At 46.1% G+C, this 26,042-nt stretch overlaps 3 protein-coding genes across 3 annotated transcripts; 2 read left to right on the forward strand and 1 right to left on the reverse strand.

The window, feature by feature from the left end:
- Nucleotides 1–865: 865 nt before the first annotated feature.
- Nucleotides 866–7,883, forward strand: gckr (glucokinase (hexokinase 4) regulator). Its single transcript, XM_053417266.1, has 19 exons — nucleotides 866–1,035; nucleotides 1,241–1,390; nucleotides 1,498–1,566; nucleotides 1,673–1,741; nucleotides 1,965–2,038; nucleotides 2,215–2,281; nucleotides 2,386–2,439; nucleotides 2,542–2,636; nucleotides 2,738–2,843; nucleotides 2,999–3,117; nucleotides 3,919–4,017; nucleotides 4,274–4,371; nucleotides 4,536–4,612; nucleotides 6,002–6,098; nucleotides 6,185–6,294; nucleotides 6,391–6,468; nucleotides 6,754–6,897; nucleotides 7,261–7,395; nucleotides 7,502–7,883. Exons 1-19 carry the CDS (start codon nucleotides 985–987, stop codon nucleotides 7,613–7,615), a joined length of 1,806 nt encoding a protein of 601 aa, XP_053273241.1. The 5' UTR covers nucleotides 866–984; the 3' UTR covers nucleotides 7,616–7,883.
- Nucleotides 7,884–9,678: 1,795 nt separating this feature from the next.
- Nucleotides 9,679–18,213, reverse strand: rp1l1a (rp1 like 1a). Its single transcript, XM_053417618.1, has 8 exons — nucleotides 17,980–18,213; nucleotides 17,460–17,852; nucleotides 17,113–17,377; nucleotides 12,697–17,018; nucleotides 11,768–12,622; nucleotides 11,293–11,689; nucleotides 10,613–11,136; nucleotides 9,679–10,101 (listed from the first exon to the last, which is right to left on the reverse strand). The coding sequence occupies exons 1-8, from the start codon at nucleotides 18,211–18,213 to the stop codon at nucleotides 9,679–9,681; spliced, it is 7,413 nt and encodes a 2,470-aa protein (XP_053273593.1).
- Nucleotides 18,214–23,004: 4,791 nt separating this feature from the next.
- Nucleotides 23,005–24,774, forward strand: c24h8orf74 (chromosome 24 C8orf74 homolog). The gene is made up of 5 exons (XM_053417619.1): nucleotides 23,005–23,052; nucleotides 23,736–23,919; nucleotides 24,007–24,230; nucleotides 24,323–24,472; nucleotides 24,550–24,774. The coding sequence occupies exons 1-5, from the start codon at nucleotides 23,005–23,007 to the stop codon at nucleotides 24,772–24,774; spliced, it is 831 nt and encodes a 276-aa protein (XP_053273594.1).
- The last annotated feature ends 1,268 nt before the right edge of the window (nucleotides 24,775–26,042 follow it).

Here is a 26,042-nt window from a genome sequence, read left to right on the forward strand (position 1 = left end):
TATCAATGTATTTTCTGGACAACAGTAATTTAACCAAACAAGTGCAGCCCTCTTCCCTCATGGACACATTTCTTAGCATTAAGCTGTTTGTCTGACATCTGGGCTCCTGCAGGCATCAAACCTGTGACGCTGCCACATCCTGTCTTTGACTTATCACGCGGCCCCACGCTTCAGCTCCGGTGTTACATTGACTCATCGTCGTCTGACATCATTAATAATCAGCGTGAGCGATGCGTGGAGCAAATGCGTCACTCAACAGGGAGTCAAGGTGCACGGGATTCAATCTGAGGCAAAAATAAATAAATAAAACAAACCGGTAGCGGGTGTTTGCGAAGTGCGAGGAGAAATAATATTGGTCTTTTCTTCGTCGGTGGAACATGATGTGAAAAAAAAATGTCCCCGCTGCTGTGATGGCAATTAGCTGGCAGTTATGAGAGACTGTGGTGGGAGGACGGGGGAGTGAGGCGCGCTGCAGCAAACACTCACTGCGACTGACGGAGTGTATGAGACGCCACAATCTGCTGCCCTGTCAATATTGTCACGCGGCTGAGAAGCAGTTTGGTCTCTTCTGCACCGAAGGGTTGAAAAAAACACATCTGAGGAACGACTGAACAGATTCCACTGCTGTTTTTATTAGAGGAATATAAGGGGAAAATAAGGAAAAGTTTTGTGCCAGCTTCCAATTAAAATAACAATAACAACTAGAATTAAATAAGAAAGTTCTATATACATGAAACAGCTGATTTTTGCTGTTGACCCAGAGCTTCTCCGGGCACTTGGTGGGTGTGTGACAGAGGAATCCACACTTCATTTCACTCCTCGGTCTCAAAGGTCCTGAAGTGAACTTTGTCACCACAGATAGAAGCTGACACTCCGGGCTTTTCATTTCCACTCTCTGTAAACTGACAACAACACACGTGGAGCGACTGCAGCGACACAGAAGGACAAACTGCTCCTCGTTGGAAAAGGACAGATTCGTGCACGATGGCGGCGTCAGACTGGACTGGTTGTGTCTCTACTATGCGTGACTGGGAGGTAAATGGAAATAAACTGTTAGAGGTTTGTTTAGTTTGCCTAAGCCACTTGTTTTACACTTCTGATTTGATAAAGATTTGAAATATCTACTCAGCAAACAGATATATTTAGGTATATTTACATTTGGACAGAGTCATCTAGCTTTAGGCAAAAACTAAAAACTTGAAATCAACTAAAATACAAAGATTTAATATGAACTTTCAAGTCTCCAGATTATGAGCCATCACTTCCTGTTTCGGAGAAGTCCAATCCCCTGACGCGGGACATCGACCGAGCTCCAGCCGCTGGCATCGTGAGGACGTTACAGGCCTGTGACGCCCAAATGTTCCAAGAAGAGAGAGAGGAAACCTACCAGGTACAGGTTTGAACACAGAATCTAAATAAATAAAGATGTTTCTAATTTGTAAGATTGCAGAAATATTTATTTCAAACATTTTGCCCTTGTTTGAAATTCATCTTCAGAGGCTTTTCAGTGACCAAGTGGTGAAAACTGTGATGGAGGTCGCACAGAGGGTGGAGCTCATCCTCAAGGTACCACATCTCCCTGTGTGTGTGTGTGTGTTTGTTTGTGTGTGTGTTTGTTTGTGCTGGTCAGTCAGGCGTGAGGTTAAAGTGTGTCCTCTTGTTTCTCTAACAGGATCCTCGGGGCAGCCTCGTTGTCCTGAGTGGATGTGGGACTTCTGGTCGAATGGCTTTTCTCACGGCGGTATAAAACAATCCCAACATGCTCCTCGTGAACAGCTGTGATAAGATTCAAGTTATTTAGCCTTTGGATTTATGAGATTATATAAAAAAAGACATTAATTCACATTTGTTTTGTTGGAAAAATGGTTTATTTGTTTCAGGAATATCAGGAAAATAACAAAAGACTTATGATTTATGTTTTGTGTGTGTGTTGTGTGTGTTGTGTTGGTTGTGTGGTTTGTTAGTCAAGCTTCAACAGAGAGCTTCAGAGGCTGAACCAGGGTTTGATCTACTCCTACATCATCGCAGGAGGAGACAGGTGGTTTGTCATATAATCGAAAAATAATAAATATAAATGTATGATCATCAAGAGTCTTACCACATGCATAACCACATATAACGAAATTTATAACATATAAATATGACTTCGTTTGGAGTATATTGTTGTGATAAGAATATATATTTCATTAAAATGTATACTCTCGTTTTCCACAGAGCTTTACTTTCCTCACATGAAGCTCCTGAGGATGACCCCACGTTGGGCATGCTCAGTCTGAAGAAGGTCAGGGATGTGTGTGTGTGTGTGTGTGTGTGTGTGTGTTTGTGCAAAGATATATTATTTATCCTGTATTCTTTTGCCCACGTCATGTTTTTGATCCCCTGCAGGTGTGTGAGGGGAAGAAGCGAGTCTTGTTCATTGGCATTTCCTGTGGATTATCAGTAAGGAAGTCACTGTTACTGGTTAAATTCTGAATTCCCAGTGTGTAAACTTGAAGATGAACTCAATCTTCTTCATGAACATTTTGAATGACTCCTCTACAGGCTCCCTTTGTGGCAGGTCAGCTGGATCTCTGCCTGCAGCACCCAGAGATCTACACTCCTGTGCTGCTTGGTTTCAACCCTGTGCATCAAGCCAAGTGAGTCCACAGGCTTCTTTTATGTTATACCCTGAAAAGAAACCATGAATAATGTTGTATAAAAATCCACTTTGGGATTGTTAAAGTCTTGTCCTGTGCAGGGATGAGCCCATACCCGGCTGCACATTCACATTTGGCAGTGTGGTTGGACGGATGCAGGATCTAGTCAGAACTCGAGAGGCCTTCCTCGTCAACCCGGCGGTCGGGGTGAGACTCATCACGCTCCCGTGCACACGCTGGGATTTCATCTCTATCGCAAAGTGTTCAGGTTGCATTTGAGTCAAAATTTGAAACAAGGGAGCTGTGTGTTGCTACTCTGACTCTGTGTGTGTGTCTGTGTGTGTCTGTGTGTGTGTGTTCAGCCCGAAGCCATCAGCGGCTCCTCCAGGATGAAGGGTGGCAGCGCTACTAAGATCCTCCTGGACGTTATCTTGTCTGCTGCTCATGCTGCGACCTTCACCAACACACCCGTCACACACAAGTGAGCGTGACACCGACAAACAGCTGAAAATGGAAAAAACGAGGCTGAAAATGTAGAAATAAAACCATATAAATGAGGAGAATATCTTTTTAAGACTCTAAGATCTAAGTGAAGGTGCACAGGGTCTTCTATCGATCCTCTGTCATGTTCTGGAATCACCTCACAGCACCTCAACTCTCCCTCCCTGCACCCGAAGGCCCAACACGCCGTTTCCTAAGTGCGTCTCTGTGTCGACATTTCTCACCAGCAGCACCTGAGAGATGTGTTCGTGCCCCGGACAAGCTTTTCACATTACTACAGCTCCTGGTGCATTTAGAGAGTGTGGCTGCCTCACTGTACATTCACACTGCTTTCCATTTAAGGCAGCGAGTTGAACAAAGTCACAAAAGCCCTTTATTGTGTGTTTTTTCATTGTGTTTCCATTGTGTGTTGCTGACCTCTACGGTTCATTGTGGAAAAAGAGATTCTATGTAATTACAGTTGACAGCGCTGGTGCAGAAATAAAGACATAACTATAAATGTACTTGGACTATAAAGTAAATGGTGCAAGTACATTAATGGCCTTTTGTAGAAGTTTAACATCCGAAGAAACTGTTGCCGCACACAGACGACAAACCACAAGATCTGATCTTTCATTTAACGTTTAAAATAAGGGATAATAAAGTAATTAGCATAGAAATAAGACTTCTAATTTGCCATTTCAACAACATGGCCATATATTTCTGTCGTTTCCAACATGCACCAGTGTTTGTCCAAGCAGCTGCGTCCCTCCCTGTAAAGCTCCCTTGTTTTTTCCAACAGGGGAATCGTGCAGCACATGAGAGAATATGAGAAAACTGTGGATGTCACATACGCTCAGAGCGAAGGGATAAGTGCTCTGGTGGAAGCAGCTGGACTCAGGTCAGACATCTTTTACGCTTTTTCACTGTAACCTCAGATTCTATTTAAAAAGGAAAACAGAGCATCGTGGCTTCATGAACATACAGAGGTTAAAAATGCACATAAACTTAAAAATGGCCTCGTCTGCTACAATCCAGATTTGAATTCCTGTAAAGCTGTTTAAACGTTTCAAATTGGATTTTACGGCTCCTGAAGCTTCATGATTTGTGTCGATGTGGAACTTTTTTATCTCCGTGTGTGTGTGTGTTTCTTTCAGTTTGCGGTGCGGAAGGCGTGTGTGTTACCTGGGCTGGGGCTCCCTGGCTGTGCTGGGCCTCATCGATGCCAGTGAGTGTAACCCCACGTTCGGAGCAGGTGAGACGACAAAAACACAAAATCTAGAACAATCTCAATCTTCCTGTTATACTTGGTAATGTGCAAATGATAAATCTTACACATTTGCACGCTATCTACTGTTTGTTCCTTGTGTGTGTGTGTGTGTGTGTGTGTGTGTGTGTGTGTGTGTGTGTGTGTGTCAGACTCTGAAGATATCCGCGGCTTCGTGAGTGGAGGATTCCAGCAGCTGCACAACAATGAAGGTCCCTTAACGTCACTGGTATGTGAAGGGAAACTAAACAAAAGAACTCAATTAGTGGGAATGAACAAGTAATTATTACAAATACCGAACAAAAGGCTCTAATCTGACACAACGCTCCATCGCATTGTGAGAACAGGACGATTCTCCGAGCCTCCTCTGCAGCAGGGCTGTCAGGAGAAGCACTAAACGTGGATTTCTATAGTCACACAATCCCGGACCCTGGATCTAAAGCAGCTAAATGGAATTCAGACATCACTCCTCGCACTTGTGCTTTTTCTTTTTACCGTGACATGTCAAAATGTCTGCTGGGAAAAAAGCCTGTGGGTCTTAAACACGCGTGAAAAATCCTTACTAAGTATTAAAAGGTTTCAAATCCACTAAGATTCAATTAAAGTGAAATCCAGCTTTCCTCCGGCAGCATGTGAGTCTCTGCTGGATGCGACTTCTACATGAACCCGGAATTAGGATTAGTATGAAACACATCCGACTGCACCTGAGACACCGACTGACTCCATGTCTCCTTTCAATTAATCTGTCTTTTCATTGCACTGCTGGTTGCTTTCAGTTTGGCTTTAAATTCAACTCCCAGCATGTAGTAGATGTAATAAAATGTAAATAAATCTACATTCTGTGAGATTAAATATTTAAAGCAACACCAGGCAACTTTTTCTATCATAAGATAGCTGCTTCAAAAGGACTTTGATGGCTCAGTGACTTGAAACAGGGAGAGATCAGTTAAAAAGACTCAAGAAACCATTAAAGACCAGTTTATCTAAAGGAAACTTTAAGATATGAAGAAGTCTAAACAGAGCTTGGTGTGTTTGTTACACTCCTCCCACTAGAAATGCGTTTCTTTATAGATAGAGATCAGTGAAGACTCTAAATTAGTCAGTGTGAAGTTAGTTTAAAGTTAAAATTAACATAAAGACTAAAAAAGCCTTGTTTATCATCCACTGTGACCGATTCAATGCGTGTTGATAATAACTGGTGGTGACACTAATAACGTTTTATTAATGGATCCAGCTCCATTCACACTGACACATTCATCAGTCACCGCTCTGAGCAGCCACTCAGCCGAGAATAGATCAGAGGGAGACAAACAACTTGTGTTTAAATCGCAGGATGACGCACTGACTACGTCTCTCGTCCTTTGAATCTCACTGCTAATGACTGACTGGGATTTATTTAAACTGGTAACACATGGTGGGAGGCTCATCTGAGGTCGAGAGCAAGCTGAAAACCTCAGTTATGTTAAATATTCATGACCGAGGAAGCGGCGCCTCAAAGGAAACAACATACTCAAGTGTTAATTAATAAGGAATTTGATCCGATTTGAATCAGCTGCTAAATTTAGGGATTTTAAACTGTGTGTGTTTGTTTTGTGTATTTAACATCTGCTCTGATCAGGGTCGTCAGTTCTGCATCTCACATGAGGATTTCCAACGTTTGGTTCTACCTCACCTCAGTGACCAGGACACTGTTCTTCTTCTCTACACCCACTGCGGTGAGACCACGTTTCTGTTCATGTTCGATTCCGTCCAGATTTTTGTCAGAAGAACAGCTGGTGTGTTTAACGGCTCCTCTCCACAGACGATGTCGGTGACGTGGTGAAAGTGGCCCGAGCGGTGAGAGGGAGGACGTCCAACCTCCACGCTGTTTATCACCACACTGATGGAGACACTGCTGCTGCTGGACAACAAGTATCTGTCCATCCATCCATCACTCTGTCTATCCCTCCATCACTCTGTCTGTCCCTGTGTCAGTCCATCTAATACACTCTCCATCGTGTTTTGCAGGATGACATCAATAAGCTGTGTTTATCTACACTGAAAATCACTTGGCCGTCATCTGCCTCTGAGAGCTTAGTTCACATGGTACAGCACACACACACGCACACAGACACACACAGACACACACATTGATTCCCTGACTCACTGGAGCATGCTAAATAACTGTTTTTGCCTCATTTACTCTTGTTCACATTGGCTTCCACCCTCCAGCGTTTTTGCAGAGCCACAAAGAAAGAGCACACACACGACAGAGGGAGTGACCGACTAATCTCTAAATGCTCAAACACTGATCCAGTCTTTATTGAGTTTTATTTCTCATCTTCATCTTATTTTAGATTTAGATGCCGTGTGTCTCTTTCCCTCTCTCAGCAGTGGGAGCTGTCCACCAAGCTGGTGCTGAACGCTGTGAGCACTGGAGCTCACATCTTAAAGGGGAAGATTTACCAGAACCACATGATCGACGTGCAGGTCACCAACAGCAAACTGTACCGCAGAGCCACACGTCTACTGCAGGTACACACGTTTAAACCCCTGAGCAACTTTCCTTTACCTTGAAACAGCAGCTGCCAGGTAACTGTGGTGGTTCACTGACTCAGAAGGAGAAGAACAGTGTCACTCCTGGATCAGGGAGATAAGGATCATGGGTAATATCCACTGTTTGTCATGTCGTTGTTCAGTGAGTGGAATAGAATTACTCACAACGTGCGACTACAGGGGGCGCTGTTGCTCAGTAAAAGCTACAGAGTGTGGCTTTAAGCTTAGCAGCTGAAGACCCCCCTATTAGATGTATTACTTTTATATTGTGTCTCAATTTTGTGTGTGTTCTTTCTTTAGTTTGTGTCATTGTGAAGCATCTCTCCCCCTCCTCCATTCTAGAAACTGTCTGGTCGCCCTGAGTCCAGGTGCGAGGAGTTTCTCTTGAGGGCGATCTACCGAGCTGACGAGCTGACATGTGACATCACATCCTCTGACATCACAGCTCGAACCAACGCAGCCAGAGACAGGACCACGGTGAGGAGGTGGGAAGATGGTGGAGGGAGAGAAAGGAGGATGAGGCTGTAATGTGTTTTCTGCTTTGTGTGTGTGTGTGTGTGTGTGTGTGTGTGTGTGTATACAGGTTGTCCCCCTGGCTTTGGTCTGCCTGCTCACTGGCTGCTCTGTCTCAGAGGCGGAGTCTCATTTGGAACAACAGCCAATCATAAGGGAAGCAGTGGAGGCGTGTCTCTCATGATTGACATCGTCCTCACACACATACAGGACATTCACGTATAGAGCGAATCCCCTCGTCTCCCTGTACAGAGGTCAGAGGTCAACTTTAATGTCCGTCTCAGATGCATATACCTGCTGCAACAGTTTGAACTCCCTCACCTCCTGAATGTAAAACCATGGTTCACCACTAAGGGGCAGAGTTGCACACACTAACCTGCACATGTACTGTATCAGAGAATATTGTGCATGCAGTAAAATTGGAAAAATTACAGTAATATATGTTTATTTTAATGACTAACCAGCATAAAAAAGCAGTTTAAAAACACAAGTATGTTTGTTCTTCTGTTTAATTTAACCACTGGTTGATGATACTGTTTAAAAACCAGAAATAAACACACTACATAACATCACATTCAAAGGTTCATGTGGTTTTCTGGAGGTACAGGCTGAGCCGCGTGATGTAAGTCAACCTCAATCCCTCCGTGGCTCAACACACACACACACACACACACACAGACACACACACACGGGTGCTCTCACAGGTACTGGATTAGTGTGACGTGTGAGTGTATCTTCAGAGCTGTTGAGCTGCTTTGGAAGCACATTTGGAGCCGAGCCGAGCACAGTGGGGGGGGGACGGGGCACAGGCGGCTCAGGACGGTAAAGTCTACATCAGAGGTGGATCAGAAAGCACGAGCACATAGTTCTCAAACATTTATATGAACACGTCTTGAAGACATGGATAAAACCAGAGCTGCTGCTCAGGTCAGAGCAACATCTCTCATCAGAATCAGAAGGAAACCAGAAGGTGAATCTGTGGGTTTTGTAGAAGAATCTTTGAGATGGACATTACAAATAGTGTAATGTCAGATTAAAGTTAAATAAACCAAGGCACTAGTTCTGCATTTCTTTTATTTATACCAACTTTATTCATTCATTTTCTCCATAGGTACATGATGTTCACTTGGTGATGTCACAGATTGATGGACAGTCAAACAGACCAATAGCAGCATAGGCACACACACACACACACACACTCAAACACACACACACACACACACACCCGCAGTACAGCTCACTCCGCTTGGTTTGGGTTAAATGAGAGAAAATGGCTCTTCAGAATCTCTCCCAGCTTTTTAAAGAGCAGCTTTGATCCACTCCAGCGTCTTTTACAGGCTCCTGGATTCTGCTTGACTAACGGCGGAGATGTCAGGAAACAAAAGACGGCCAATTAGGCGTGATCCCCCCCCCCCCGTGTTTCTGTCAGTCTGCCCTGGGATAACCATGGATACAGTAAGGCCTCAGTGACACGCTTCACGCTGCTGTTCCACATGGCTGCTCATACAAACCCTGAACCTGAATCTACAGCCTGGAACTCACACCTCAGGGTGGTTTACATCAAACTTCAGACGGCTGGTAAATACAGAAGATGTTTCTGTGTCAGAACCACAAACATATGCTCAGTGTCACGTTGTGCAAGATTTACATTCCCTGGGAAATGTGTGATAAATGTTCACGGTTCTTTTTCTCTAGGTAAATATAATGAAGTACATTTGCTGACAAGTATTTAAACAAGGATCTTTTAAGATTATACCATAAAGTAAATAAATTTCTTACAGGAATAGATACGAGAATAACGCTGAGATTCCAATATTGATTTAAAAATAAAAGTTAACTGATACACAACCAAAGATCAATACAGACGTTCTGTCAAACTACTGAATCAATTGATTAACATTAAATCTGAGGTACTTAATGGTTATATGACCCATATGGGTCAAAAGGAAAACGTTTCAAAAATATACCTTATTTTACAGTACAGAAATACACTGAATACACACAGTTACCTTCCAAAATGTACAAATACAACTCATATCAGTAAATAGTATTCAAGTTTCATGATTCCTCGTCACCGTGACTCCTCCTACATCGGCTCTGGAGCGTTAAAGTGCTTCAAGTGTTTGAGTCTCTCTCTACGATCACAGTTTTTCAACCTCGGCTACAAAATCAGTGTTTTTGTTGACGGTGCAAGGGCTTCTGGGAGTTTTGGACCCTTTTGAAAGTAGATCTACATCATAAAGTGGGTTAATAATCATCCTGGTCCATATCTCTGTCTTTGGGTTTGCGACATTTGACCCTCCCCGGCGACCGGCTCCTCTTCGGGCTCGCACCCCCCCCAGTGGACCCCATCTTGGGCACTTCTATGGTGCTGACAGGAGCTGAATCCGTGTGAATGTCCTCCAAGGAGCCGGGCTGCGACTCCACAGACGTCCTGGTGAACTGATGGAGGAGAGCCCCCGCCTCCTTTCTGCTGCCTTTCACTTCCTCCTCCTCCTCCTCTTCCTCGGGCTTGAACTCCTCCACGGCGTCTCCTCCTCCCGCCTCTTTCTCTTCCTCGTCACCAGTGGTCCCAGCAACAACTTCATCCGCACTGGTGTCGCTGGGGCTTTTTTTGTCTGTGTCTGAGTCTTCAGCGTCGGCCTCCTCTCCCTCAGTCGCCCCCTGGTCCTGAGGGGTCAACAACACCACAGTTAAATATCTGCAAGGATTTGTAACGAAGTAAATCATGAACAGTGGACGTCCATCAGCCCCGGTTCTGCGCTGCTGCCGAACAAAACAGATTTGCTGAGTCTGTCTAATTGGATAGATAGATTAGCTTTTCCCACAGGCTTAGACTTAGTGGTGAGGCTGCAGTGGGTCAGGTTCCTGTGTAAGGTCCCGCAGACTTTAACCCCACAGTCATGTTCTCTGCGGGGGTTTAAAATAGGTGCTGCTCAGACTGCTGTTCATGTGTCAGGACATTCTTAAGCAGGAACAGCTATTTACAGTGCGTCCCCCAGTGAATCGGTTCAAACTCGAAAAAGGACGTCACATGTCTCCACAGCTATTGGACCTGTCATACAATAAATAGTATCCCATAATAATTGTAATAACTTTGGGGATTCCCGTAACTTTTCACTGAGCACCATCACAAGGACATGATTTCAATACATATCTGTATATTGCATTGATTCATTACCTGTGGGGGGGGTCCTTCCTGCTCCTCACTTTCTCCTCCCTCTCCCTCTTCGTGCGACTCCTCCTCTCCGCCCCCATTCTCCCCGTCATCTTCATCCTCTGCCTCCTCTTCTCCACTTTCCTTTCCTGTGGTTTCCTCTTCCACTGGCTTAGAATCAGACGCCTCACACTCCTCCTCCTCTTCCTCCTCCTCCTGACCCTCAGTGGTCTCTCCTTTACCTACTGGTGCTTCTTTAACTGTCTCCAGGTCACTCTCCTCCTCCCCAGTTCCTGTCTCGTCCTCATCATCTTCCACCTCATCTTCCCCTGTGTTGTCGCCAGTCTCCTCAGCCTCCTCTTCCTCTTCAGCCTTGTCACTCTCCTCCTCATTTCTGGCACACTGACATTGACATTCTGCCTCACCCTCTTCCTCCTCATCATCATTTCCTTGTGCCCCCTCTTCTCCTGTTTCCTCACCTTCTTTTTCTCCCTCTTCCTGCTCCTTACCCTCCTCACTATTTTCCTCCTTTTCTACCTTCTCCTCTTCTTCTGTCTGACCCTCACCCTCATCCTCCTCTCCATTTTCTTGTGCCGCCTCTTCTCCTGCTACCTCACCTTCTTTCTCTCCCTCTTCCTGCTCCTTACCATCTTCACTTTGTTCCTCCCTTTCTACCTTCTCGTCTTCTTCCGTCTGACCCTCACCTTCTTCCTCATCCTCCTCTGGGATCATATCCTCTAAAACAAACTCCGCTTTAATATCCTCCTTTGTTTCCTCCTCCTCCTCCTCCTCCTCCTCTTCCTCCTGCACTACTTCCAAATTCCTCCCCTCCTCACCTTCCAGCTCCGCAGACTGGTGCACGGCTACAGGCGCAGGCTCTGGGCTTTTCTTCAGCTGAAGTATCTTGAGAAGGTCAAACTCCATCTTCACTGGTGCGTTGGCTGCCAATGGGTTCACCATGAGAGGCCGGGCATCCATTTTCTTGCGGACACAAGCATCGCAGGGGCAGTACTCATCATCACTTCGCTGGTCACTGAAATCACCCTCCATCTCTTCATCACTGACAGAGTCAGTGGTTTTCACCGATTGGTTCTTCATGACCTGAAAAACACACAAAATATCATCTTTCTGAACTCAACCAGTAGAGTATTTCTAGACGTAAAGAACATTAGTTGTTACCTTTAAAATCCGACGCCTCTTCTCTGTCATGGTGGACTCCCTGGAGAGGTGCGCTCCCTGGGGTGGCCGGGGCGACCGTCCTCCTCTGCCGGCTCGGCCCTTAATCTTCCTTATCTCGCGTTCGATGCTGCTCTGGATGCGTCGACTCACCTCCTCCTTGAGCTCAGACATCATCGTGTCCAGGATGAGGCTGTCGTCCAGGTCCCAGCGGACTTTGAACTCCGCCATGGCGTTGATGTAGTGGTTTATGAACTGTTTCTCCACCTTCTTCAGAAGGTGCAGCACCCAAACGGGATCGGGGTCTTGGGACAGTTTTTGGGACAGAGGCGCTCGCAGGACAGTCGAGGGTGTTCCTGAGCTGGTGTCGTCCAGCGGCTCCTGCTCGTTGTCGGTGGGGGACTTGGAGCTGTCGTTGGCAGAGCTCTTGTCCGAGGATGACGGGTTCTCTGTGGCTTTCGGGCTGTCCAGACTTTGAGGGAGTGTACTTTGATCTTCACTCGGCACCTGCACCTCGGGTAAAGATTCAATCTCCTTCGGAGGTGTTTCGTGTCCATCTTTATTTCCATTCTCCTTTCCCGACCCGCCGGAGCCACTGCTCATTCCCACCCCGGATGAGGACCTCGGTGGAGTCACCTGCTCCTTGCCGATGTCCTTGCCCTTCTTGAACTCAGTGTCACTGGGCCCAGTGAGCCAGAGCGACTGGAGTATGGTCATGATCTCGTCATACTGGTGGTTAGGGTTTTTCTGCAGGTCACAACCGGGTCTAAGTGCCGGCTCGATGAGCTGGAGCTGGGCCAAACAATCCAGGAACCCTCTGGCTGACGTGCTCAGTCGACGGCCATAAACTGGAGACACCTACAGAAGACAGCAATTATAACAACAGAATGATATGATCGCATAGACAAAGTAAAGAAAAGTCCTTAAAATACCTCTGGCAAACTTCGGCATCGGCCCAGAGAAGAACTCAGAAGAACCTTCATCACAGCCACAGACGGATGCAAATTCCTGGGCAGAGAGTCAGCACTTTCCAGCCCAGTGGGGCAAGACGCCACCTTCTCATCACCCGGAGCTGGATCTGAATTCTGCTCCTCCTCTGCCGTGTCACATTTAGCTTCTCCCTCTTTCTCTGCTCCCTCCTCAACCTCAGCCTTCTCCTCGTCCTCCACTTTATCGTCTTCAGGACTCTCCCCCACCTGTGCCACCTCCTCCTCTCCAGGTTTCTCCTCCGCCTCCTGCTCCCCCTCTTCTAGCTCGTCGCCCAGTGCCAGCATACCGCTGTTGGCAGGAATGCTCCGCAGCCAGTTGTTCACCACCTCGTTGGGGGAAGCGTTGGGCAGACAGGCAGGTGTGAGGTCGGGCTTTTTCTCCTTCTGGTTCCTTTTTCTCTGACTCTTTGGGCTTTTCTCTCCCCCCGTTCGGTCACTGGTTTTGCTGGCCTTCGACTCTGGTCTGTCCGGACACGCAGCCATGGTTTCCTTCAGCAGGTCGGCAGCGGACAGAGAGTGAGACAGAGTGGTCTCACTCTCCACTTTGCTGCTTGGTCTGGAGTCATGCAGGGGACAGGGGTCCGAGGATTTGACAAGTGTCTCCACGTCGCCACTGTTGCTTCCTGCTTTAGATCTGGACTCACGGCCTTTGACTGATCTGACTTTGGTTTTGGACCCAGATTGAGCCGAAGCTGCTGATTCAGGCCTGAGGCAAAACGGACTCTTGGAGTGGACACTGGCTGCAACGTCTTCTTGCCCTTTGACCTCACTGATGTTTCCAGTGTCATTACTTGATGAATCTCCAACTGGGGTCTTTGCTACATTGGCACTTGATGATGACATTGAAGACGAGGTTCTGTTGTTGTGGGCGCTCAGATTTCTAGTTTTTGACTCACTTTCCGTTTGAAGGTTATTTTCTGTCACTTTGGCGCTACGGCTACGTGAGGACTTTTGGGATCTGCCGCTTTTGGTAGAAATTGCACTGGCTGCTCTTTCTGCGTTTTGCCCTCCACCGTCTTCTTCATCTCGACCATCACCGCCTCCAGGAGTTTTTATCGTGGGGATATCGACAGCTGGAGGATTGTGGGACAAAGTGCTTTTATTCCTGGACGCTCTTCCTTCCACATCTTTCTTTGCAGCAGAGCCCGTCTGGCTTTTAGGACCCTCAGATGCTGCCGTCTTCACTCGGCCTTTACTCTCAGTGTTTGTGCAAAAGGAAAAACATGACTTCCCACTGTCTGAATCAGCTGCTTCTTGGTCTTCGGGCAACCCGAGAGAGACTGAGCCTGATGAGCATCGACTCAACGGCTGCTCGGTGCCTCCTGAATCCCTCCTCTGTCTCTTGGAAGAGGATGATAAGAAGCTTGCAGCCTGTTCAGTAGCCTCCTCATCATTTCCCTCCTTCTGATCCTCCCCTGAAGCTGCTCCACAGCGACATTTGGACCGGCCAGATTTAGCCGAGGTTGCGGACCGAACTGACAAAGCACTCGGACCTCTCGTCTCCCCCAAACCGGGGCCAGGCACCAACTGTCGTGCAGAGGATTGACGACTGCCGGGTGCGGCTGGAGCTTTACGTCCACTATGATTGGATGAAACATGAGATTTTCTAGATTTAGCTGATGCAGCGCTTGGAGCTCTCTCTGTCGTCTCATTTCCTTCGTCCTCAACCTCCTCTGCCGAGTTGATGGTAACGGCATTTGGACCCGGTGACGCCGACTTGACATTGGACCGTGCTGACGATTTGGACTTGACAGACATGGCACTGGCAACCCGCTCTTCGGTTTCAGTTTGCTGCTCGTCTCCATGTGGAGAAGCTGCAGAGCACTTGGACTTCCTGGACTTCCCAGACGCGGCACTAGGACTTCTGTCCACGTCTGTCTTTGAATGGTGGGACTTCTCAGATAGAGCTGATTTACCAGATAAAACACTGGCAGTCCGCTCTTTAGCATCTCCTGTATTCTTATTGGACATTGTGGACCGGGCGCTGGCTGCTCTGTCTGGCTCATGTTGTGTTTCTTCTTCCACCATCTCACCTTCTGTCTCCTCGGGTTCCTCTTCTAACTTTGAGCTCGGAGATACCTCAGTTTCATTTTCTTCGCAGTTAGACTTGCGTGACTTTGAGGACTTTACAGAACCATTTGTTGATTTGACTGATCTGGCAGACGTTTGACTTGCTGGCCTTTCCTCTCCCTGAGCCTCCGACCTGGGCGAAAGTGACCTCTCTGAAGCTTTGGTGGACTTATGGGAATTATTAGACTTGACTGACAGATTAGACTTGACTGACATGGCACTCGCTGTTCTGTTCTGCCCGTCTGTCCCTTCTTCCTGTCTTGTTGCTTCCCCAGCACCTGGAGATTTAACTTTAGCACAGCGGCTGCACGCGGACCTGTGAGAAGTGCTCGACTGTGCTGTCACATTTGATTTTGCTGACAGGGCACTATGGGGTCTCTCAGAAAGGCTACTTGGAGACTTTTTGCGTGTCTTCTCCTCTTCGACGGCTGTATCTTCAGTTGGGGAGGCAGCGTTACTTTTTGAGGGACAGTTGGACTTGTGAGATTTGACTGAAGTGATGGTCTTTGCCGAAACACCTGATTTGACCGACAACGAGCTGATTGCTCTCTCTCCCACGACTTCCTCTCTTGTTCTCGTGTCAGGTGTTTTAGACTTCCTGGACCTGGCAGACATGTTGCTGAGGCTCCTCTCCTCCTCTTTGTCCACTGTGATACCAGTGACCCCATTATTACCAGACCTGTGTGACCTATTGGACCTGTGGCTGGTTGCTGAGATGGCACTCGGAGCCCTTTCTTCTTCTTTTACTTCAGGAGTGGATGCACTGGACGCGACACTAGATGCTCTGCACTCCAAGACGTTTGATTCTGCAGAATTGCGGCCACAGTTGGTGAGGTTGGACTTGTTGGATTGTGTTGACCCGACTGAATCCTCCGAGGTGTCATCATTACTTTCGCTGGAGCCGTTCTCCTGCTTGTGTTGCGGTGAACCAGGGTTTGAAGTGGCTCCTTGTTTGCAGCCGCCACAGTCAGGGCACACAGTCGATGCCCCTGATTTCCTAGAGCCGGTTGAAAGTCCTGTGCGACCAGACCTGCAAGAAGCTCTGCTCGCTTTGGACTTGGAGCTGGGGGCGCGATCCATCTCCTCTGCTTCAGCTGCTGGAAGTTGCGTGACAGATCCACAGCAACAGGAAGAAGCTGCAGACACTGCACTGCTCGCTCTCTCTTCCCCGTCCTTGTGCTTTTTAACTGTTGAGATTTTGCTTGATGGAGATGGTGATGGTTCATTGCTGTGATGGCACCGTGAGGCGCTGGGTGGCAGGTCCTCCTCCTCCTCATCCTGATCCTCCTCTAATGACTGCAGGACATTTGAGGAGCAGCTGACTGCAGACTGTGGACGCTCCTGCTCTTCCTCGATCATCACCTCTTCCTCCCCTGACTTGCTGCTGAGAGGTCGATGGTTGCTGTCTCTGGTAACGACTTCGCTGCGGCTGTGGCACCGGCTCACCCTGCACACCTCAACGTGTTTGTCTCCGTCCTGCTCCACCTCTACTGTGTGTTCAACCTGCTCCGTCACACACATCTCCTCCTGGATCAGCTGGCTCTGCTCTGAGCCTGAGCCGCCTCCGCAGCTGGAGAGCTGAGCTCGACGGTGCACCACTCTCCTGGAATTACAGGAAGAAGACGAGCTCGAGGAGTTTGTGTGTCTCCTTCTGGTGTGGCTGGACGTGAGTGGATGTGGGGGTGGGACGAGAGGCTGTTTGCGGCTGTGTGCTGGATTCTCCCACAAGTCGTAGTGCTGCTCCGGTCGCTGGTAACAGCAGGGGCAGTGGTTTGCTTCCAATGCATGCTGCACAGGTTGGCTGGAGTAATCCACCACCTCCGGGTCGAATGACATGGAATCAGGATCGGAGCAGCTTTCCGATTGGCCATTGTGCAGGTAGTGGGGCTGGACCTGGCTCAGGGGACAACAGTCATTGGTCAGAGATGGGGATTTTTTTATCTGCGTGGACCAGTGGACGGTCTCATCGTTGTGGAGGCGAAAGCGGACCCTCATCTCGACTGAGAGGCTACCGTCTTTATTCACAAGCACACGCTTTTCGATGTCATCGTTCATAATCGCCGGTCGGGCCTGGGAGTAGGAGCTGACGCCGTTCCCGTACGACTTCTCTGAAGACATCGAGAAATGGTTGGAGCGGTTTGAGGAGTCAGAACGAGGGTGGATGATGCTCTTCTTGGTTTCCAGACCAAAGTTCACTGCAAGGAGAATAAGAAAAAACAAATAAGATTCACATTCTCTTGCTGCTTTTATTTTTAACTATGTTCACCTACACCTGAACAAACAACGTACCATTTTTCTTGCTCTCATGTCCTTCGCTGTACTCGCTGGCTCTGGACTGAGCTCCATGAGGCGGGGATCTGGCTCCCTGAACGGCAGGAGATCTGGCCCCGTTTCCCGGAGTCCTGGGGCTGAGACCGGGCGACCTGCTGTCCAGACCAGGCAGCTTTTCCTCCGAGTTCTTCTTGATGAAGTTGGCCAACACGGGACTGAACGCTTCCCGGCCGACGCACACCAACACGGGGGGGCAGGTCATCAAGCTCTGCACGGTGTCGATCTGGAAACAAAGTCACCGGAGTAAATAAATAAAAAGTAAATATTAATCGTCTCTAAGCGATCAAATAGAAATCCCTTCTTACCTTGCGTCCCTCTGCAGTGTAGAGCTTGCGAACGTGAAACTGCATCACCTCTGACACTTCATCCAGGAACGCCCCGAGGCTCCTGGTCGACCTCCTGCTCAGCACCACGCTCCTCCTCGTGCCCGGCTCGCTGTTCTTCACCAGCAGGATCCGCCGCTGCCTGTAGGGCTGATGGTTGGGTGGTGTCGCAGACGAGCTCTCGGGCCGCTGGGGTCTGCGGTTGTGATGGGACCAGATGCTTGGGCGTTTGCTTGCCAGCTCCATGTTGATTGGCTTAGCCTGGCGCCGGTCAGAGCACAGGTAGCAGCCGCCGTCCTGGAGCTGCTCGAGGTGTTGGATGGTGTTGGTGCCACGGGGAGTGGTTACAGTCCGCACACCAAACGGAAGGGGCACCTGTGTGGGGACAATATATATACTTCTTATATAGCATAGAATCTGTCTGTCTATCTATTCTAGATATCTGCAGCCTCACTATCGGCTTCAATAGAAACCTCGACATCCCAGCTCCCGTCCCACTGACCTTTTGGGAAAGGTCGTCCAGCAGGGCATCGAAGCATTTGAAGCTGCGCTTGTGGACGGCCATCCTGACGCCCCCGAACTGGCTGTCGCCGCTTTTGTAGAAGGTGATCCGCTTCGCCGGGCAGTCTGTGGTCACGTGGGCGAGGCGCACGTCGGAGGGGGGAGGTGAGGCGAGGGGTGAGTCATGTTTTGACGGGGCCCGGGGGTCCCACATCCCTACCTGGACTGAATGCATGCTGCGTTCTCACACACAACTGAGGGAGACACACAAATACACAATAGTAAATCTAGAGAAGTCATCACAAGGCAAAACGTACATTTGAAGAACCGGAGCCTTCAGGTGAGGGGTGGAACCTGGTGTTGATCAAGCAGGACAAGTTCTCCCATCACTGTTGTTAAAATGTCCAAAAAGAATAAAATATTATATATAAAGAAACACTGATCACATTTCAAAATTGGGACAAAAGACCAAAAGACTGGCTTCAACTTTGTGCCCTGGAACAGTCACATAATAATTTGACCCTACAACGCAGGGACGTTAAGGACAGAGCTTCCCACGGATATATTTAGTGAAGCAGAAATCCAATTTTAGAGCTTGCATAATGTACAGTAAGTAATTCATCCCCTTCCACTTTGTGTTATAAGCTCACAATGTACTTGTCAACACCCCAGAGGGACACCTTGTATTCAGTCAAATGTTAATAATCATCATGGTGACTTTTAATAACATTTATAAAAAAGGGGAATGTTCAAACAGGCTGATCAGGGTTTAAAGTCCCATGAGACAAGACTTCAGGCCAAAGCAGTGATCTTAGCTGTGGACTTTCCCAAGGTGACAGTCTGTCCTCTTTAATCCCCCTTCAGTTCCTGAACTACCTCACATCTCACATCCGTCCATACCCATTCACTTACAGTATTATTAACCCAGCCGTTCTTCTTGTTCAAACTTCAAAGTTTTCCACAACCCACTAAAAGTGCTGCTTAATTTCTTCAATAACTGATTGTTAAAATGTCAAGAGCATATTTTCTCAGAGACGAAGGCCATGAATTTAAATTATTTGCAGTGATATCAAAGAATATTCTCTTGTAATATGATGTGTGATAGTAAATTCTCAGATTTAAGAAGCCGTAAGTGAGGAAAGTTTGGCATTTTTTAAGGCACTTTGGAATTTGTTTCAAAAGGTGCTATATAAAAAAAGTTATTATAAATATTAAAACACGAGTGATACAACATTTAAACAAAAGGTTGGAAACATACACCAGCAACATGTTAAGGCACATAAAACAATTTATATCACTATTAAAAACCTTTGTAGCATTTTGACGACATTTAAACTGCTGACTGTTTAACGACAGGAAAAACTTATTAATAATGATTTCTATCATCATTCACCAATTTAACACAACTTAAACCAACATAAAACTATTTAAGAACAATCACCATGATGACCACGAAACCATGTTGAGTTTACCTCCATCTATCACGGACACTACTCACATGTTTACGAATCATGGTCCAAGGTGGTGGGAAAAAGCTGGAGGGAAGCTGTGTGTGTCCGTGGAGTGTGTGTGTGTCTCTGTCTGCTGCCTGTGATGACATGTAGCTGCACAGTGAGCCCCCCCGGCTCTACAGCTCTCAGGTAAAATGGCAGGTCGGTAATCAGGTGCACAGAGGAGGGAGGGAGGGAAGGAGGAGAAAAAAGAGGAGAGGACAGGAGGGGAGAAGGCTAAGGATAGAACGAAAGCCTGCTTAAGAACCGGTATATGTCTGTGTGTGTTTCTGTGTGTGTGTGTGTGTGTGTGTGTGTGAGAGAGAGAAGGACAGGGGTTGCTATGGTGAGGCCAGGATGGATGTGACACAAGAGAGGTTCTTATGTACACAGCACCTGGCCTGGAGAGGAGGAGCACGCTGATGAAGGTTTTTCTTTAACTCACAGGGGCGTTGTTTCAACGAGGATGATCAGGAAGTGTAGTTATCATATATAAATACACTAAAGATCTGTTTAGGTGAATATAACTGAACTGTTCCTGCAGTCAGAGTTTGATCAGTGAGGAGGATCGGCCCTTTTTGGGGAGTTAATCTGACTTGAGTGGTCGACAGATACAAGCTTTTACTTCAGATCAGATAAATCTCACGTTCTCAGCAGGTATTGAGCCATCTTTGTTTCTCTTCCACACACACACACACACACACAATCACACACACACACACACACACAATCCCCCCCCACACCCCACACACGTCTAGCTGGAGAGGATTGTAATTGCAATCTGTCTGACAGCAGGGAGCCTCCTGTGGAGAAAACACTGAGAAACACTAACTTCTCCTATTGAACCGTGTTGTGGCAAAACAATTATTATCAGGATTATTATTGGAAAATTGATATAATGACAACATGAGCATCACAATAACTAAATCTGTCTATAACAGTCGTATATCCTTCAGTTAAATAAAAGTAGAAATACTGTAATGGAATAATACTCCCCATGCCAGTCTTTTATATATTATATTATGTTATATAGTAACAATATTAAGAACCTCTTTCAAGTTACAGTCTTTTGAACTGTTGCTCAAATAAAAACAATATAACTTGGGTAAATACTTTATGTTCCGATCAAACACTGTAAATAAAGATTGATGACGTGTCTCCATTGACTCCTCCCACTATCCTTAATGGCCGCCATGTTGTGGATTTGGAGCCAGAGTCTGCGCAGGAGGTATCAGGGCTTGAGCCGCAGTAACGAGGTCCCGCCCATTTACACGTGCTCGACCAATCATGAGTCAGCCTCAGCTTTCAATCAAGGCATTTCACCTCGTTTGTGTAGCATCAAATAACAAATTAAAAGATGTCGTCCATCTTTACGAAGAGTTAACACTTTAAATCTACAAAATAAGACGCAGGTTTTCTTTGAGAAGCAACAAACTCACAGTCAGGAAAGATATTTGTCTATGAAATAAGAAATCTTATTGGATTGAGCTTATTGTTGTATAAATCCAACTTGTATAACTGGTTTTCATCCACGTGTGTGCTCCAGCGGCTCAGTGAGAGACAGGGGGTGTGTGGGTGGGCCTCGGAGACCTCAGGCAGGGATGAGTGGGTTCTCTACCAACAGGAAGTGAAGCGTCAGGCAGCTGGAAAACTGGGAACGTGTTGTTTAACGTGCTAACAGGTGAGGCATGTTTGTGATCCAAGGCCCCACGCGAGTGTGTTGATGTTACACAACTGCATTCAGTTGATGCACATGTTTCCATCACTTCAATTCTTAAATCTGCAGGAAACTAAGTGGAGCTCTTGACACAGGAAGAGGAAAGCAAAGAGATTATATGATGCGTGGCCTAGTTTTTACACTTCCTCAATCCCTCCTGTTGTCTTATCCCATCAGCAGGTGTTTGTGTGTGCGTGTGTGACTCACCTCATCATCCTAACAACTGGATCACACGCACACACACAAATACACAAATACACAAATACACAAGGTAATCCACATTTCATTGGTGTTGGTGTTTTAAACACACACATGTACACAAGCAGGGAGTCAAACAGACAACATGTTTTCACAGAAACATTTACACACACTTGACAATAACAAGTTCAGCCACAGAAGGAACAGAGAGAGAGAGAGAGACACAGAGAGAGAGAGAGAGAGGATCTCACCAGTTTGGATTCATCCCCTCAGGGAGGAAGGCAGATCAGTGGCTCCAGAGAGAGAGAGAGAGGATCGATGAGTATCGATTATCGGATGCAGGAGTCAGGAGGAGAGAGGATGCCGGGAGGTGGGATCGGTCCGAGTGGAGCAGCTCAGACAGTGTGCTGCCACAGGAGCGTGATCACACGTGCGTCAATTCAGCGGCTCACACACACAGCTACACGGATGTGGACTTTCAGAATAAACTGTCATGGTCAAATTTAAATCACAATTTTAAAAGTCAGCAAACAGACACAAAGAAAAAGACCAATGGGGGAGAATTTTGATTTAGTCTTTCTCCAAATTACAGCCCATTAATTTGTTCTTATTTGTTCTACTTTATTTTAAGGATTAAACTAAACAACATAGTGTTTGGGCATCTCCTCTTCATTATGATATTTGCAGGTAAATTATATTTGATTAGTAAAATCATGCATATATAGTAAATTAATAGAGTGGGAGAACCTCAGTTTATGGGAAAAACTGAAAGAGTGAGTAAGTAATTTGAAGCAAATGAATAAAAATTAAATAAATAAGCGAATAATCGATGTTAGAGTTTCAGAAATTCAAATCATATGTGGTTGTAGAGGAAAAGTTTATCCAATAATATCTTTCTGTGCTAAATTTAAAAAAGTGAAGCCTCCACAGACTTTATTATTATTTATAACATGATAAATATATTTGAAGAGGAGAGAAGGGGAAATTGGCTCATTTTATTTTTAAAGGCATGACAGGAAACAGTATTTGTTATTCGGTCTGACTTGAAAAAAGAAAGAATCTTTGAATCGGAGACCCTTAAGTGATCCCCTCAGCTTTACTTCCTTCAGAACCAGAGGGAGAGGAGGAGAAGGGGGAGAACGAGAAGAGGAGGAAGAGAAGAAAATAAAAGAGGAGAAAGAGAAGGAGAAGAAAAGAAGAGGAAGAGAATAAAAGAAAAGAGGAGGAAGAGGAAGAATGGGACTCATGGTTAATAGGATTAGAGGAGCCTGAGCCATCTGTGGCTCTGATAAACCCATCAGCTCCAGTAACAAACTCCCCCACTATACCAACAACAATAACAACAAGTCACCAACAGGTTTCCTATAAACTCATCCTATTAATAAATAATATTTAATTAAATATCAAATATATTGTTGATTTAATATTTTATTTAGTGAAAAGACAAAAATCAAACTGAGCACATTTCTTTTCGCAAGGTTTCAAAATAAGAGTCTGAAATTCGGTGTCAACATTCCTTTATCCGCCCACGTCCTGCGTGACTGCATGTGACGTCATCACGTTAACACTGGCGTCCGTCTCCCATAGCAACCACCGAGGCGCACTGGTCACACAGGAACAGATGGATTTTCTTCCAGACAGTGAGATAACACAGATAACCAGACTGCAGGTAGGCGCCTGAACGCATCACCACGAAGATGACAGCTGTTATTAGTTATGATGGTGCCTTCAAATGCTGCTGGGGAATTTAAAACATCTCATATGGGTTCTCATATGATTAATGTGATTAGTAACAATTGTGTTTGTCGCTTTTATTTCAAAATGGCCGCTGTGAAGTTAGGTCCAATTCAAGCCATTACATTAATGTACAAATATGAGTTAAATGTAAAATATGCAAAAACAAAAGTAAGTAAATTGCCAAGGGGAAAAGTTAAATAGAATAAATTCAATAGTTTGGCCTAAAAAACTATTCATTGTGTTTCTTGAGACTGCGATAGGGTTAATATATCATTTTATATCATTTCATATTCCGTTTGCATTGTACATATTGTTTATATTTTCTATTGTTTGGATTTAATCTATCTTATTTATTACTTTTACTGATTGTGCATTTTCACTATCCCACTTTGCTGCCTTGACTCAAGCAGACCTGTTTGTTTTCTTACCTGAATGCAACTGTAACCAGACAACTTCAAGAAAAGTCCAGAAAAGAGAACAAATATTGAATTCTTATGTAGGAAGTTATAATATTCACATGAAAGCAGCATATTACAGACATATTGTGATGCTATAGGACTGGTAACAACTTGAATGTAGCACAAACGATGCATTCACTTGTCTCGTTTATTTCAGAGAGATGCTGGCGTGCAGCGGCTCAGCTGTCACTTCTCCTGGCCGGAGTTCTGTGATGAGCGCCGGCGCTTCCATCAGGAGTTTGTGTTCGATGTCGTCGTGTTCGCCGCCGCCCGCGGCTTCCCCTGGCCCGATGTGGTCCAGACAGCTGTGATCGCCAAAACCATCTTCCCACAGCTGGATGGTCAGAGTGAACATCAGTGCTATATCCCCCCCCCCCCCCCCCCTTCCACTCAGGCCTCCTGACCTTGCTGACCTCTCTCTCCATCAGGTCTGGACGCACCCGAACTTGTGTCCTTGCTGAGAGCTGTGATGTCAGAGCGTTTACCGAACCTCGGCCCTGTGCACAGACACCAGTTCACCCACTTCCTCGCCGACGCCTGCCTCACTCGGCCCCGGCTTTACCAGGCAGTGGTGAGAGGAGCAGCCGACGTGTCTGTCACTCAGCTTCACCTGGAGGTGCTGCTGCCACCAACACCTCAACCTCTGGCTCAGGTGTGATCCGTAACTGGGGATTAGAAACTGAAATCAAGGTATCTGCAGAAGGCCTCATTTCTACTTTATGCTTATTCGTCTCAATTGCACAGGGTACAGAGCTGCATGAGTGGGAGCGGCAGCGCCAGCAAACCCAACTCTGCTCCTCCCTGCGACAGAAGGAGGAGCAGCTGAGGAGCCTCCGACTTGGGCCAAGGGTCACTCTAGGGGACATTCCTGAGGCCTTGCACCTGGACAAAGAGGTTAACACTCAGAATATGAATGCATGAGCAGCAGGGTGTCCTGCACGTCTGTAGAGTGAGTCTGTCGTTCTCTGCAGGGCGTCTCCCGGGTGGTTCGAGCAGCCGTCAGAGCCACTGAGGGTCAGATGCTGCAGAGTCTGAACCTGGAAGCCTCGCTGCTCAGTGACATCCTGCAGCTCAGACTGCAGCAGGCAGCCCTGGCCACCAGGGGGCATCACAACCCTGCGCCCACCAGAGCTGGTCCAGCTGCTGCAGCGAAGGGAAAAATACAAACAGCAAAAACTGTATCAGGAGGGAAGTGACGTTTCAGTGACTCAAGGTTTAATTCTTCTTTGCATTTATAATCTACTTTTGAGTCTTTAGAGCAGCTAATTCTACTCCTGTGCTCTTTAGTGTTGAAATAAGGTTATTAATGGTTGTTAAACATTATTATTATGTTCTGAGCCTGGTCAATGATCACAAGAGGATTTGTGAGTGAAAATAAAAGTATTTATTTAAACAATCCTGTTGATTTGACAGGAAATGCTGTGAAGAAAAACACATCGACATTAAATAAACAATTCTACACAAAGTTATTCTAACACAACTCATGAACGTATATTTTTATTTTTATTTATTCGAATGACCTCATTCTTGTTGCACACCCACTTCCTCTTGGGTCTTTTCTTTCTTTTTGTTTGTTTTTGTATGTATGTATATTTATTATTAGAATAAAACACATCAGCAAAGATTTTGTCATTTTTATTTATCCCCTTTGACCTTTTCTTTCCCATCTTTTATTGTTTCCTGCAATGGGTGAAACAGCGCCCCCCTGTAGCGCCTCTGGACCGCACGGCTCCAGCCTATGTGGTCAAAGCGCGGAACTGCACCCTCAGCTGCGTTGACAGGAGAGAAGACAGGTGAAGTTCATTGAGAAAAAAAAAGACAATGACGCGTTAATGAAGATTTGGAAAAACATGGCCGACCACTTCTCTGATGAGGAAACTCACGTGACTCACAATTAAACGTTTTAACGACATTAATTTAACGTCACGTTTTGAATTAGTCATCAGAAAGATGGAGAGTTTTGATTGATGCGAATGAAATGAAGCTAACAAATATGGAGACGGACGTCAACACAGCAACACGTGCAGAGACCTCAATAACAACACAACTTCATAAACGTGAGTAAAGTGGACTTCCTGTTTATTCCAACAACTTCCTGGTAGCAAATAGTATTTCCACGACTTATTTGTGTTTAACTTTGAAATGTTATGAACTGGACATAATTTAAATGATTTAGATGAATTAGTTGTCTAGCATTAATATGAGTTATTAAGTTGATCGTGTTAATTGTGCACGTGCAGATGCAGGAGATCAGTGTTGTGATATGTTGTTGTTATTGTTGTTGTGAGTCATTTTGCTTTAATAACCAGCTGAAACAGTTGTTATCTATAACCTGGATCTCATGTTCACATAATATATACATATATCTTATTCTTATGTATTTTCAATCACTGTAACCTGGATATATAAAAAAGCTGGAATACCCTAAAACTTCCTGCAGCTAAATATTGAGTAGACAGAAGTA

This window comes from Pleuronectes platessa, chromosome 24, assembly GCF_947347685.1.
Source record: "Pleuronectes platessa chromosome 24, fPlePla1.1, whole genome shotgun sequence".
In the NCBI taxonomy this organism is placed as follows: Eukaryota; Metazoa; Chordata; class Actinopteri; order Pleuronectiformes; family Pleuronectidae; genus Pleuronectes; species Pleuronectes platessa.

What these genes read in the sequence shown, in the direction of transcription:
- gckr (XM_053417266.1), top strand. Translation starts at nt 985, where the DNA reads ATGGCGGCGTCAGACTGGACTGGTTGTGTCTCTACTATGCGTGACTGG. An exon ending in CTGAGAGCTTAGTTCACATG is followed by an intron (nt 6,469 to 6,753) that starts GTACAGCACACA and finishes TCCCTCTCTCAG; the next exon opens with CAGTGGGAGCTGTCCACCAA. An exon ending in CAGCCAGAGACAGGACCACG is followed by an intron (nt 7,396 to 7,501) that starts GTGAGGAGGTGG and finishes GTGTGTATACAG; the next exon opens with GTTGTCCCCCTGGCTTTGGT.
- rp1l1a (XM_053417618.1), bottom strand. Translation starts at nt 18,213, where the DNA reads ATGCATTCAGTCCAGGTAGGGATGTGGGACCCCCGGGCCCCGTCAAAA. An exon ending in AGAGGCGTCGGATTTTAAAG is followed by an intron (nt 11,690 to 11,767) that starts GTAACAACTAAT and finishes TGTGTTTTTCAG; the next exon opens with GTCATGAAGAACCAATCGGT. An exon ending in AGGAAGGACCCCCCCCACAG is followed by an intron (nt 10,102 to 10,612) that starts GTAATGAATCAA and finishes TTGACCCCTCAG; the next exon opens with GACCAGGGGGCGACTGAGGG.
- c24h8orf74 (XM_053417619.1), top strand. Translation starts at nt 23,005, where the DNA reads ATGGATTTTCTTCCAGACAGTGAGATAACACAGATAACCAGACTGCAG. An exon ending in CATCTTCCCACAGCTGGATG is followed by an intron (nt 23,920 to 24,006) that starts GTCAGAGTGAAC and finishes TCTCTCCATCAG; the next exon opens with GTCTGGACGCACCCGAACTT. An exon ending in CCTTGCACCTGGACAAAGAG is followed by an intron (nt 24,473 to 24,549) that starts GTTAACACTCAG and finishes CGTTCTCTGCAG; the next exon opens with GGCGTCTCCCGGGTGGTTCG.